Genomic DNA, 14341 nt, shown 5'->3' with positions numbered 1-14341 from the left:
AAGCCTGGAGGCACACCAATCCTGAGCCTGTGCATACCCCTAGACACTCCCCTTACGCAGCCCTATAAGATCTCTATGTAGACTTTCGAGCTGTCTTTCCTAGCCATCCGCCATGGTGGGTGGATGAAAGACTCAAGCTAACATGGGTTAGCTTGTTAAACAACTATAATAAAGCCTCATGCAGTTTGCATTAAAAAAATAAAAACAAAAGCACCTCACCACTGTGCTCCTGTTGCCTTTTTGATGGCCTTCTCCCTGTCCACCTCCCTCCCTCCCTCCATCTGTCTCAGCCAATTGGCTTGTGTTTGGATCCTGACTCAATCAGTATTTTTTGTTTAAAGATTTCATTTTGTATGAGTGTTTTGTCTATGTATGTACATATACCACATGTGTGCCTGATGCCTGCAGAGGTCAGAAGGGTGTCAGAGGGACTTACAGATGGTTGGGAGCTCTGGGAACCAACCCAGGTCCTCTGCAAGAGAACCAAGAGCTCTTAACCACTGAGCCATCTCTTCAGTGCCATGGACCACTTTATGAATGAATGAAAAGAAGTTGAGGAGCTGCAAGATTGACACAGCAGCTAAACCTTGCCAACCTGTTTTTTTTTTTAATAAAGCAAACAATCTACTGTGTGCTTTTAACTGATTTTATTAAAAATTTATCCCAATAGCACTCCCCCCAGTCACTGTGATACCTGGTGGGACAAAGATTTATCCATGGACCCCAGACAGACCAGACAGACCAGCCTGTGCAATGGAGCCATGGGTGTGTTGGGTGCTTCCTGGGAGCCCTAAGAAAACCCACATAGAAAAATACTTTACAAGGACTATGTTCTAATATTAGCCAGAGAAAAATACAGCTCTGGGGGTGGGGTGGGGGTATCACTGGAGAGGTACCCAAAATGCATAGCAGGCAGGATGCTCACTGGGGAGGGAGCTAGGGATGTGTGGGGCTAACACCCCTGTGAGAAAGAAGCCAGGGGGGGATATTGCATATGAGAAGGCCTCAGGCCATGGCCAGGAGGTCCACCCGCTTGGCCTAGTTGCATATGTCTGGGAGGATGGCAGAGCCTCAGCCCGAGGGGAGGGCAGGGGTGGAGTTGTTTTTTCAGAGCCTGGAGTTTTTGAGTGGAACAAAGATTTCCCAAGCCAAAAGGCCCTTAAGAGTACAGTCATGCCACATACCAGAAACCCAGAGAGGCTGAGCCATCTGCCCAAGATCACACAGTATCAGGTGCTGGTGGCCAGGAGTTACCTCTCTGAAGTGTCTTTCACCTGCCCTCAAAGCTGAAGGTCTTGATTTGTTTGTTGCCCGTGATGGGTGGGCAGTATTTTTTTACCCTAGGGCAGTGAAATCAGAGGTGCTGGGTTACCTGGACCCAGGCATGAGGTGAGGGATCCTGGGGAAGCCATCACAAAGGGCAAGGTATGGGGGAAGCAGTGGAAGAGCAGAGAGCCAAGGGGTCTCAGTGGGTAGATGGAGATGGCCCTGTGTCTGCTCAGATTCACCCAAGAAGGGAACCAGGAGTAAAGAATGGCTTCTTGGGCCCCCAGCTGTCCTCTTGAACAGAGAGTCTTTCTGGCAATTAGTTTCAAGGGCAGAAAAGGGAAGATAGGGTTGGGTTGGAGACCCCTGGGTCCTTGAGACCTGATCTGGACAAACACAAAGCCAATCCTCAGACTAGCCCAGACCCCTGGGAGGTGGCTTATGTCCTGCTTGAAGCGGAAAGGTTCTGCTTGGCAGAGATGGAGGAAGCCCAAGTTAAGGGATGCTGGTGTCCCCAGCTGTGAAGTGGGGACCTCCTTGAATAGGATCTTTAGACATTGCTCTCTCTCGCACTTCTCTTGTCCTTCAGCCATTTCCCCTCCATCTCAGTCAGCTTCTCTCTTTCCTCTTCCTCTTCTCCCTTCCTCAGATAGGGTCGATGGCAGAGCTGTGACTCAGCCTTGTTTCCGTATCTGCTGGAATAGCAGGTGAGTGGATGTTCCTGGGCTTTTCCATGCCAAGTAGTGACTTGAGCTAAGGTTTTGTGGAGCAGGAGGGTGATGCCACAGCTCTGCTCTGGGGTTCAGAACCACTCACGAAGCTGAAATGATTGAGCCACCAACCCGAAGGAAGGGGCTAGCATTCCCTGGCACCACAGATGTCCCTAATGGGGGTTTCCCAGTGTGGTCATTGGATGCTGGAGGCTCTCAGAACAAGGAAGGATGCTATTCTCCTTATGCCACACCCTTCCTGGTGGCAGGGTCCTTGTGTGATGACTGGGTACCACCTGTACAGCTGGATCAACGAACACTGCTGGCCACAGTTCAGGACTGTCCTGTTTATTCACCTCCCAGGATGGGAAGCCACTGGCAGCTCATTCCAGTTACTACACTGAGCTGGGCTGTCCCCACTCCTGTCACTGCTCTGAGGGATATGGAGGGAATCACAACTCTCTCCTGGCTGAGCAGCAGGGCTGACCCCTTTTAGGTGGGGTTCTCTGAACATCTTGAAGATCCAGCTTGACGATGCCACTCTAATGGGTGTGGAATCTGTAGACCAGAAGTGGATGAGTGGGGCCACTCCTCCAGCTGAGCTACACGATGACCTCAGAGCATCTGGGGACTGCTGGGGCCTGGTGTCCGTGGTGTCCGGCGGCTCTGTGCCAGTGGGTTACGGCTGATGACCAGCTCCAGGATGTCCCCAGCCTCTGCCAGGAGAGGAACCGCCAGACAGCAGTCGAAGTCCCGAGTGCGAACATGGTTGACCTGGAGAGAGGATAGAATATGGCAGGACCAACCCTTAGAACTTATCTTGAGCTATCTTAGCACCCATTGATCAATGTCTGTTAGGTCCACCAATGTCTGACCTAACAGACATTGATCCTTTCAATGATCAAGTGGCCACTAGGTTCCACCAATCTCTCAAGCTAAGAATGGCATCAGAGGCCTAAAGCATGGATTTCTGACTTGCTGTAACCAGCCTACCTGGTATTTCCATCAATATTTTTAAAACTGTTTGCTTTCAATCACAGAGTAAACTCTCTCATCCCCTTTGAAGTGAGAACTGTGCTTTTTCATCAATACATCAAAACTGTTTGATTTTCCTGAAATGAAATCCTGCTCCCATCAAGATTTAGGAGAAAACATAAATTAAGTACAAATACAGCCAAGTCAACAAGGGAACAAAAATAGCCGGAGCAAGGGAAGGGCAGTCTTGGAGGCTGAGTTAGGAGCAGCTTTGTTTCCTAGACCTCCTTTCTGTGAGAAGATCATGTGACTGGTTCTGGCCATAGGCTGGGAAGGGACCTGTCATATAATGGTTTGGATTAAAGGCAGGAAAAAAATGAAAGTAATTTCCTACACCATGAAGTCTAAGGAGATCATGTGTCTCAGAGGAACAGTTATTAGACAGGCCCTCTCAGCCAGGGAGTCAACAGTGAGTGGAACCTCGCTCTTGTGTGAGCAGCCTCACTGGACTCATCCCACTGGCCTTTCTATGAACTTTCACAGTGGGAATTGGACCCTGTCCCTGGGCCAGTGCTGGGGCCCCCTGAGTTACCTGCAGAAGCCTATCAAAGGGCTTCAGGCCTCCATGATGGGCTGGCCCATCAGTGCGCACAGTGTGGACATAGACACCCTTCTCCAGGAGGCCATCCGAGACACTGAAGCCAAAGTCATTCCGCACTGGATCCTTGTGCAGGGTCACCTGGGAGGAGAAAGAGGAGGAAGAGGAGGTGACCTCTGCTCTAAGCTCCATTACCTCCCTGGGATCCAAGCCCAGCCTACTGACTGGCCTCAGCAGCCTTTGAGCCTGTGCTCTATGCTATCGACCTTGCCATGTGCACCCCACAGGTCCCAGTGCTCAAGGGTCCCTTAGAAAGCAGAGTAGGGGATCTCAGTGTTTTCACCACTCTGAACAAACCCAGGGTGCTCTGATGTCTTGGTTTCTTTATAGATACACACAGGTGCAAGAGATGCAGCTGGTGATGTCAGTCATTTGCCTATGGTGGCATGTAAAGTTGTCTCTTGGTGTCTGCAGGGTACCAGCTCCTGGCCCCTGTGAGGATCCCCCAATCTGCAGATGTTCAATGGTGTAGGACCTATAGAGAACCTGTGCCTGCCCACCCACATATTCAAGTTCTCTACAGAGGGCTTCTGGGACCTAGTTCACGGTGGGTGCTACGTAGATGATTCACTGCACTGCTCTGGGAATGAGGTTCAAAGCCAGCCCATGTTCAGTACAATTTTTTTTTCTGTGAATACTTGCTATTATTATTATTTTAGATAGAGTCTTGCTATGTAGTTCTGGTTAGTCTGGAACTTGCTTGTAGACTAGGCCTTGAACTTACAGAGGTCTACTGGCCTCTGCCTCTAAAGTGCTAGGATTAATGACTTATACCACCATGCTCATCTTTTCCTTGAATACTTTGATCTGTGGCTGGTGGGCTGAATTCCGAACCTGTAGGTAGAGAGGACTAGCTGTATATATGCACATATACATACATGTAATGTAACCTTATGGTGTGTGTACACATGTGTGTATGTAACATACATATTTGCATATGTGTACATGCATACAGGGATAAAGTTGGCTGAAAAAAATGAATAGCCCACTGTGTATCACAGGCATGTCTGTATTCAGGTGTGGGGTGTAATTATGCAAATGGTGAGGGTTACAGAAAACCTAATAAAAACTCCTGGGTGTTTTTGGTGGTGGTGATTGGTTGGTTTGGGTTTTTAAAGTTTTTATTATTTTATGTGTTTGACATTTTGCCTATATGTATGTCTGTGTATCCATTGTGTGCCTGGTGCCCTTGGAGGCCAGAAGAGGGCATCAGGTTCCCTGAAACTAGAGTTATAGATGGTTTCTAGCTGCTGTGGGTGTTGGGTATCAAACCTGGGTCCCTCAAAGAGCAGCCAGTGCTCTTAGCTGCTAAGTCATCTTTCCAGCTCCCAAGTCCCTATTGTCAGTGAGAGAGAATAAAGCCTGGCAAAGCGTGGAGGCCCTCAGCATCCCAAGCAGGTAAGCTCCTCTTGGCGCTAGGCCCCCAGTGCCCACCCTGTGCATCTCCAGAGGCGTTGGCAACAGCAGCTCCTGCAGGTCTTCAGAGGATGTTCGGATCTCCCGGCTCCGGCGCCAGGGCCGAGGGCCAGGCCTGCCATCCACAGCCACAGTCTGTACAGTGCCTGTCATGATGGAAGCCTGTGGAAACACAGTTGTCACTCACACACCATATACTTACTCCATCCGGCTCTGTCAGGCAGGCGCTCGGTCACAGGGTGAACACAGAGGAGGAGGGTCATTAACCATTCACAGGATCAGAATGAAAGCTTCTGGGAATTAACAACAGCCTAACATCTGCTCTGTGCCAGGCTCAGTTCTCAGAAATTACAAGTTTAACTCATCTTGCGTTCTGTAGTACTGAGCCATTTTCTCTGTTTTACAGACAAATATATTTAGTGAGAGAATTTGAACTCAGAATCTGACACCACAGTTAGGGTTCTGAGCCTCAGTTCATATCAAGGCACATGGGAAGTGAGAGTCTAGGCCAGACTTCCCCAACAGGGAGGGGAGACATGAGCACCCCTGGCAGAGTGAACACTGCAAAGCTGGACTGTGGGAAAGCCTGGAGAGTAAGGGTCTTCCAGTACCCTGCAGCCTACAAGTACATATGTGACTTTTTATCCCATAGTGACAAGAGGTAACTCTGGAGCAAGTAATTAGTGAAGAAGGTAACATGAACAGATGTGTGTGTTTAGGAGGGATTGGTGGCCAGAAGGACATGGTGGGACCATGGAGTTGCCAAGCAAAAGTCAAAGGAAAGGGTCATCTGGACAAGGATGGAGATAAGAAAAGTACAGAGCTGTGCCACAGGATGGGGCAGTGGGCAGAGTCAGAAGTGCCCAGCATGTGAATGTGAGCTGAGAGCATCACATTCAGAAAGGGACATCCACAGACCACATGAGTAGGGGGACACAGAGGTGCCAAAGTAGGGCGAGCCTCTTCCATTGTGATATTCAGCTTCCTAGGCACACAGGTATCTCCCCAGTCTAGAAATTTCTCTTTTTGTGTCCATCATTGTATCTGAGTTTCCACTCTGGTGGATTGTTCTGTCTGGCACTGATGCCCACGCTCCAGGAAGACTGAGAAAGTGGTTGTGTTAGGGCCAGCCAAGCTGTCGTGGAGGAGATGGGGAGAACTTTGGTGGAGTGGATATAGGTGCCTTCTGCACATCTCTTACAACTAGTCCTCACATCCTGGAGAGCCGGAGTCCACCAGGCAAGACCAGGCAAGGATCTTGGGGAAAGGGTCCTTAGAGAGTATAGAGCTTACGTGGTAGCTCAATGGGGAGAGTGCTTATTGCACAAGTGTAAGGACCTGGGTCAAGGTCCCGAGAACCGGGCTGGAGATATGGCTCAGAGGTTAAGAGCACTGACTGCTCTTCCAAAGGTTCTGAGTTCAATTCCCAGCAACCACATGGTGGCTCTCAACCATCCCTTATGAGATCTGGTGCCCTCTTCTGGTGTGCAGATAGATATACATGGAAACAGAATGTTGTATACATAATAAATAAGAAAAATCTTTAAAAAAAAATAAAGGTCCCGAGAACCTGTGTAGAGGCATGGCAGTGTGCATCTATAATACTAGGGCTATATGGGGGATGGAAATGCAGATCCCCGGGGCTCACTGGCCAGATAGTCTTGTCAAAATGCTAAGCTCCAGGTTCAATAAGAGACCCTGTCTCAAAATAGAAGGTGAAGGGGCTGTAGAGATGGCTCAGTGGTTCAGAGCACAGGCTGCTCTTGCAGAGAACCTGGATTCAGTTCCCAGCAGCTACATGGCACTCATAACCTATGTAACCAGTTACGGGAGTTCTGGTGCCCTTTTCTAGCCTCTATGGGACCTAGTTTGGAACTAGTGAAGTTCAAAGACTTGAGACCTTAGAGACACTCACTCCATTACCACGGAGAATGGGCAATCGCCACTAAAGCGGCTGCAACAATGAAGCTGAAAAGCCCATCCGACCATAGATCCAACAAATAGGTGAACTCACACTCTGACCATAGACACAACAGATAGGCAAACCTGAACCATGACCATGTAGACACAACAGATAGGCAAACCTGAACCATGACCATGTAGACACAACAGATAGGCGAACCTAAACCATGACCATGTAGACACAACAGATAGGCGAACCTGAACTATGACCATGTAGAAACAACAGATAGGCGGACCTGAACCATGACCATGTAGACACAACAGATAGGCAAACGTGAACTCTGATGGCTAGAACTAATAGAAAATGCAAGAGAAAATTTAAGTCTGTCTAAAACATACAGAAAAGTAAGAAGCTAAAAAGATGTTAAGAAAGAAAAATCTCAAGATGTGAAAAGCAGAGATGATAAGGAAATAAAAAAATGTAGAAATTGAAAAAATTTCTAGGAATTGGGTTAAATATTGGGATAAATACAGCCTAGGAGAGGCTTGGTGAGTTGGGAGAGAGATTAAAGAAGGCAATTAACAGTTAAAACCCCAAGTGTTGGCTACTTTTATGTCAATCTGACACAAGCTAGAGTCATGTGGGAAGACTGACCCTCAGTTGAGAAAATGTCTCCATTAGATTGGCTTGTGGGCAAGCCTACAGGACTTTTTCTTGTTTGAAGGTTGATGGGGGAGGGCTTAACTCACTGTGGAAGGTGCCACCCCTGGGCAGGTGGTCCTGGGATGTGTAAGAAAGCAAGCTGAGCAAGCCACTAAGAGCAAGCCAGTAGCAGCACTCCTCCAAGGCCTCTGCAACTGTTGCTGCCTCAGGTTCCTGCCTTGCGTTCCTGGCCTGACTCCCCTGGATGATATACTATGATGTGGATGAAACTCTTTCCTCCTCAAGTTGCTCTTCTTGGTCAGGGTGTTTATCACAGCAATACAAACCCTGGCTAAGACAACCCTCAAACACGCATTTCTGTAGATATCAAGGGCTTAAGTCACGTGACAGTGGAAACCATTGAAATATTTGATACTGAGTAGACAACAAGAGTTCCACAAACAAAACCTTTGGGGTCACAGCCAAATCAGTGCTTACAGGTCAACTCATAGCTTTGAACTATATTATCTGAAGAAAGAAGAGTGGAGATTAAATAGCTAAGAAACCAGGACAAGTATCTTTACTTACATAAAAAAAAGTCTAAGAAAATGAATATCAAAATGAGCAAGACAGAAAATAAACAGAAAAGATTGAAAAACCAAAATGGGAGTTTTTTTTTTAAACCTGCTAATTGGCAAGGCTGATGAATGGAATAATGCCCCCAGTCAGCCATGCTAGAGTCAAACAGGAGTGGTGGTGGTAGCCCATGAAACAGAGCTTTTGGTTGTCCCAAAACTGAACACAGAATGGCCTTGTGAGATCCTCCTGTCTTATATGTGAGTGATGGAGACCTCACCCATAGCTGGCCCCTATAGCCTCTCATCACCCATGCCATGAGTAAATACGCCATACATCCACAAAGACAGCAGGATGGCCTCAGGGTACCTCCATGTACACACTCAGACATGCATGCCCAAGAGATATGCATGTGTGTGCATATCCCTCACATATGAAGACCCCTCACATCCAGGGTGCCCAGGTGAGAGCACACATACAGTAATAGTTAATTATTGTTAACCAGTCAGGACTCAGAAACAGTGAGGAGATAAACCTGGAGACATGTCCATTAAATGGGTTCATTTAATGGGAAGGTGGGAAGATCCACTCTGCATGTGAGCGGCACCAACCTATAGGCTAGAGCTCTGGACTGAACAAAAGGGAAAATAGAACCAAGCACAGCATTCAAGGCTCTGCTTCCTTGATGTAGACACAGCGACCAGCACTCCCAAGCTCCTGCTGCTGTGACTTCATGTGCTAGCAGATGGACTGTGCCCTGGAAGTGTGGGCCAAAACCCCCGTTTCAATTTATCATGTGTGTATATGTGATATGCATATGTGAGTACGCCTATTTGCATGGGTATATGTGCACGAGTCTGGGGGTACATAGGCATGTGTGTCTGAGTGCATGTGGAGGTCCAAGGTTGACGTCCAGAGTCACCCTTCCCCAATTGCTCTTTCATCTTATTCATTGCAGCAGGATCTCTCAATCAAACTTAGAACTCATCGATAATAGCTAAGCTTGCTAACTAGCTTGGTCAGGGGATTCCCTGACTTCTCCTTCCAGAGGCTGGAATTTGCAAGCAGGCTGTCATGCCCACTCTGCACTTACATTGACATCCGGGGCTTTAACCACTGAGCCATCTCCAGCCCCAACCCTTCCTGTTTAAAGCGGCTTTTGTCACAGCAAGATATATAGGTGTTATATATCCCCAGGTGACACAGAAGCCTGACTCTATTGATATGTAGCCTTCCCCAGCCTCCAGTGTGTCCATACATGGTGTCCTGCAGGCTCTTTGGCCAGGTAACAGTACCTCCAGCTCCCTTAGTAGTTCCGACTGACCACAGGACTCCAGGTCTTCAAGGGCCTCTCCAAACACTCTCCAGAAGCCCTCCTCTCGGGCGGGGCCAGGGGCTGGGCTGCAACAGGAACCACAGCGTCAACTCCTGGCAGGCAGGAGGGTGGGCGGGCTGGGCCTGAGGAGTCTTCCGTTGCCCAGGGCCCAGTGCTGGGCTCCAGGGGCCATAGGGCGTGCAGGCAGGCAGGCGGGTGTCCTCGGTGGCAGTGCTGGGGCCCCAGGGCAGTGGTTGGTGACACAGAATGGGGGGGAGACGCAGTTAGGGGTGACCAAGACTGTTGGTGGCCAATTAGAACAGGGGCAGATGAGACGGGGTGGAGAGCGGTGACACAGGACGCCTGGGAAGAAAGACAGACGGACAGACAGAAGACAGAGACAGACAGAAAGATCCATGGGATAGCCCCAGAAGGCAGCCTCTGATCCCACCCCCACACATGGCACCACGGGACAGTGACAGGACAGAGCCAGAACCAGCCAGGACACAGATGGATGGAGAAGATGGGATATTTGTGCTGGGGGAGGGGTGGGCAGCACCCATCCTGGTAGCCCATTGTGTGACCATCTACAGCTAATACCTAGTTTGCAGGACTCCTGACAGCTCTCAGAGCCCTTAGCCATTTGCCACAATGTGATTTACAAAGTCCTCATTTCTCAAAGGCCCGGCTTTGCTTTTAAGGAGAACAATGCTAGCACAGATAGAGAGGTGATCCCAGGCAGAGGAGGCATGGGTGTTCCTTGTGGGGACGCACTGTGGGAGCTGGCTGCTGTACCAGCCCAATCATACACATGCAACATGCATAGCCCAGGGCTGGTGGCTCTGAACTGAGAGTCGTGACTCATACAGCCTGATCTGAGGGGGAGTCTGGGTTCAAATTCTGAATCTGGTATTGCAGTTAACACAGCTATTCACAGACTCAGGTGGAACAAGCTGGGCTGCTGCCTCAGTAGGACATGTTTGCTGCTATCTTTCCACAGGACACCCTTTCCAGCCCAGATATGCTCCTCAGGCCAGGGACGCTTTTCTGTCCTCCTTAGCTCCCCCGCCCCGTCCTGGTGTTGTTACCCTCTGGCTACCCCACCCCCACCCCGTTAGTGTTCCTACCACAGACCTCATAGGTGGATCCCAGTCCCCCTCCTCCTCCTCTGGGAAGCTCTCATCAGCAGGGCCAGGTGTGTAACTTGTCCTCCGGGACTCAATGGGTGGGGGGCTGCTCTTCAGTCTGCTGGAACGCCACTCCTGGGGAGTCACACTCCGAACTGCCACCTGTGGAGTGTAGGAGCCTGGCGGGTGGAGAGAGGGATGTGGGCCTTCTCTCTATCTTGTCTTGCCCTCCCTCATTCCCAGTAATTGGATACCACTGAGCAGATCTGTACCCTTCTTGGGCCCAAGTGACCACTGAGAGACCCAGGAGTCCAAGTCACCCTAGCAAGCCCCTGAACATCCAGCCATCCAGCCATGGACACTGAAGTTCCAGCACCATGGTCAGTTCCACAGGCGCGGCCTGCTCTAGGGCCTCCTTGAAAGGCAGTTTCTGATTGGACCACACTCTCAGATCTACCTGCAGGAGCCCTGAAGATAAGCTGGGAGCCCTGAGAGTGAGCTCCCTGGAGTTTGGGATGGGGACACTCAGAGAGAGAGCCAAAGGCCCTAACTGAAACCGAGTGGGGATTCACCAAAAACCCCAAGATGCTTTTCTGCTAATTCCCCAAGCTGCAACCACAGGCCAAGGGGCAGCACTAGTGGGCCTCAGCCACACGAGCAATGAGGGCATTGTCTGCTTTCTCACCTTCAACTGGGTGCAATAAACATGAATTGACACCTGTTATGTGCTAGGCATGGGGATAAGGAGAGAGGCAGAATAGAAGCTGGTCTGTCCCCAGCTCATAGCGAGGAAGATGGGACTGCAGATCCCTCTGAGGGGCAGGGGAAGGGTGGAGTTAGGTTACCCTCGGGAGCTTCCTCTGAAGGAAAGGCCAGCTGGGAGAGAAGGTGCCAGAGGGGCAGGCAGCAGGATCACCTCCACAAAAGCCTGTCCAAGATCCCAGGCTCGTTACCTGGGCCCCCAAAGCCACCCTCTGTGGCAGAGCTGCCCCAGGACTCCACAGCACTGTCCACACTGGGTACAGCAGGTGAGAAGCGGGCTGTCAGTGAGCCTCCCTTGAGGGCCTCGGGAGGGTCCTCATCCACATCACTGGCCTCACTGAGGCTGCCTGACTGGCGGGGGAGGAAGGGACCTGGGAAGAGGAGTATCAACTGTGACCTCAGAGACACAGATGTTCTGTGTGCCTCAGTTTCCCCATTTCCGGGAACTCCCAAGCACCTGACAATCTGGCTGCTGCCATGTGGATGGGGGCATACTAGTAAGTGAACCCATCACACGGATGGGAAAACTGAGGTTTGTGAGGCTGAATGATAGGCCATCTGTTGAACAACAATGGAAGCCAGATTAAAAAGAAGACCCCAAGATTCAGGTAAACTGTGGCATACATAGACCATAGGAACATAGAACATAGGACATAGGAGCATGTAGAGAACTGATTTGGACCCAGAGTGTACCCCATAGTGCACTGTGCCCCCATGGCAAAGGGCCCCTCTCTCTAAGCCTCCTCATCAGCTGTTCCAAGGACCCCACCCCCTCTCCAGATTGGTGGCACACAGCCTGATCCAGGACTAGCCATCCTCTGTAGGCCAGGAAGTCCCCAGGAAGTGGCAAGGCTCACGGTCTAGTTGCTTCTTGATCTTCAGTGTGACAGTCTCCCCTGCCACCTGCAGAAGGTGGATGGCCTCGCTCAGGGGCCGGCCCTTGAGGCTCACACTGTTGATGGCCAGGATACGGTCCCCCACGTGAATGGCGCCAGTCCTGAGGAGTGGACACAAAGCACAAATGAGGTCCAGATGCTCAGGGCCTCAGAGCGTGTTGGTCCTGACTTCAAACACCCCACAGAGGCCCCAAGGCACAGGCCTGGTTGGCCCCAGCTATGTAGGAGGAAGGATAGTTAGGTAGAGTGGCACACTCTGGAATTTCCAGTGTTCCAGAGACAGAGGGGGATCCTGAGACCCTCTCTGCCTCAGAGAGATGGGAAGAGAGAGAATGAGGGAAGAGGAGAGAGGGATCCAAGTCATCCTCAGAGCTTCTGCTGGACAATTCTCCCCCAGATTCCAGGCTTTGTACCTCTGTTAGTTCAACTCAGTCACCCTCTTGCTCCTCTTTCATTCAGAGACAGGTCTTTGGCCTATGTAGCCAGGCTGACCTATGTAGCCCAGGTTGGCCTGGAGCTCTGTAAGGAAGTCAATGTTGATGCTTCTTAAAAAAACGAAAATAGATGCCCAATGTGGTAGCGCACACCTTTAATCTCAGCCCTCGGAAGGCAGAGGCAGGCGGATCTCTTTGAGTTTGAGGTAACAATTCTTTAAAGGGAAAAATGAAATTTGTAGGAAATAATTAAGCTGAGAAAAATAAGCCAGACTTAGAGACAAATCATGTGTTTCTTCTCATATTTGTGGAAGCTAGATTTAAAATTATATATAGGGAGGGGTTATGAAGATTATGAGGATCATGTCAGGGGCCAGATTTTAAGGGAGCAGGGACACAGGGGAAAATAGAAGACAATGGGTGAATACTTAGGACCTGAACAGGAGGGGGAGCTATGTAAGGGAAGGAAGGGGATCAGGAGGAGAGGGGCAGAGGGATAGGGGTTTGGCAGTGGGGGAGGGGGAGGATGGCATATGCATATAAAAATGTCATGATGAAATCCGTTACTTTGCACGATAGCTTTAAAAAATGAATATTGGTTACATGTTGAAATGTGTATTTATTTAAGAGTAATTTCTTTTCACTGGGATTTTTTTAATGTGGCTACTAGAGAGCTGGTTTGAAGTGCAAGCCTGAACATACTGCAGCTACTCTGGGCTATACTGCCCTGTCTAGAAAGCTGTGAACCACCCACCATTCCAGTCGGCCCTCTGGAATCAGCATGGTCCACTAGACTCTTGCAGTCTCTCTAGAGTCCAGTAGAGGGCGCTCCAGGAGCAGTCCAGCCTGAGTTTGGACCCTGGCTAGGCAGTTGTGCTGGATGCCCTATGAAGTTCACCGTTCACACCAGCACCTTGCTCTGTTGTGCAGAGCGACTCACACTCCCTGGTGCCCCTGACTCACCCTTGCAAAGCTGAGGCAGAAAGATGGGACTCACTCACCCAAGGCCCACTTCACCTCTATCCACCCCACCGAGGGGCAGTCAGAATACCTTCCTCTCAAGGCTCCTTCCCTGGCACAGCACCGAGACACTTTGAGTAGCAGGGAGCCCAAAAGCCCCAGGGCCTCAGGATAAGCCTTATGAGGGGCTCTAGCAATGGGGCACTACCCCTGATATTCAGACACATAGAGGCCTCATAATGCTGACACTAAGGGGACATACTCTTGGAGGCAGCTGAAAGTGAGCCCAGACCTGCCCTGATGGACCCTTTAGCTGTGGTCCCCTGGTCCCTTCTGCCATCATTTCCTCTACCCTGGTTTCTGGGCTGGACCTAAATTCCTGTGAAGGATGGGGAGCTGGTGCTCACAGAGGACGTGATTATCCTTGAGTTGTTTGATGCTGAAGCAGAAATAAGAATCTGTGGGTGGCCTGTGAATCTGTGTTTTCAGGCCCAAAGTCTGCCTTCTGCTCCCTAGGTGTCCCCAGGTCTTCCCTATGCCGCCACAGAACTTACCTTTCAGCCAGGCCACGCTTTGTGAGGCCAGAGATGATGATGGGGTCAAAAGGTTCCTCAGTGCCAGAGATGGTAATGCCCAGGGGTCCACCATAGCGCTTCAGCTCCACCGTGTAGCTGACAGCGCCTGTGCTCTCCTGCTCATCT

The 14341-nt window shown here is 50.2% G+C and overlaps 1 protein-coding gene across 1 annotated transcript in view; it reads right to left on the bottom strand.

Moving 5' to 3' along the window:
- Positions 1-2591: 2591 nt before the first annotated feature.
- Positions 2592-14341, bottom strand: part of Grip2 (glutamate receptor interacting protein 2) — a 30107-nt gene continuing 18357 nt past the window's right edge. Inside the window, exons 17-24 of the mRNA XM_027428888.2 lie at positions 14195-14339; positions 12208-12347; positions 11542-11721; positions 10596-10767; positions 9442-9547; positions 5044-5187; positions 3544-3690; positions 2592-2750 (exon numbers count right to left, since the gene is read on the bottom strand). Coding sequence (XP_027284689.1) covers positions 2592-2750; positions 3544-3690; positions 5044-5187; positions 9442-9547; positions 10596-10767; positions 11542-11721; positions 12208-12347; positions 14195-14339 — 1193 coding nt within the window. The remainder of the gene's footprint in view (positions 2751-3543; positions 3691-5043; positions 5188-9441; positions 9548-10595; positions 10768-11541; positions 11722-12207; positions 12348-14194; positions 14340-14341) is intronic.

This window comes from Cricetulus griseus, chromosome 8, assembly GCF_003668045.3.
Source record: "Cricetulus griseus strain 17A/GY chromosome 8, alternate assembly CriGri-PICRH-1.0, whole genome shotgun sequence".
Lineage (NCBI taxonomy): Eukaryota > Metazoa > Chordata > Mammalia > Rodentia > Cricetidae > Cricetulus > Cricetulus griseus.
This window is presented reverse-complemented; position numbering and strand designations above follow the sequence as displayed.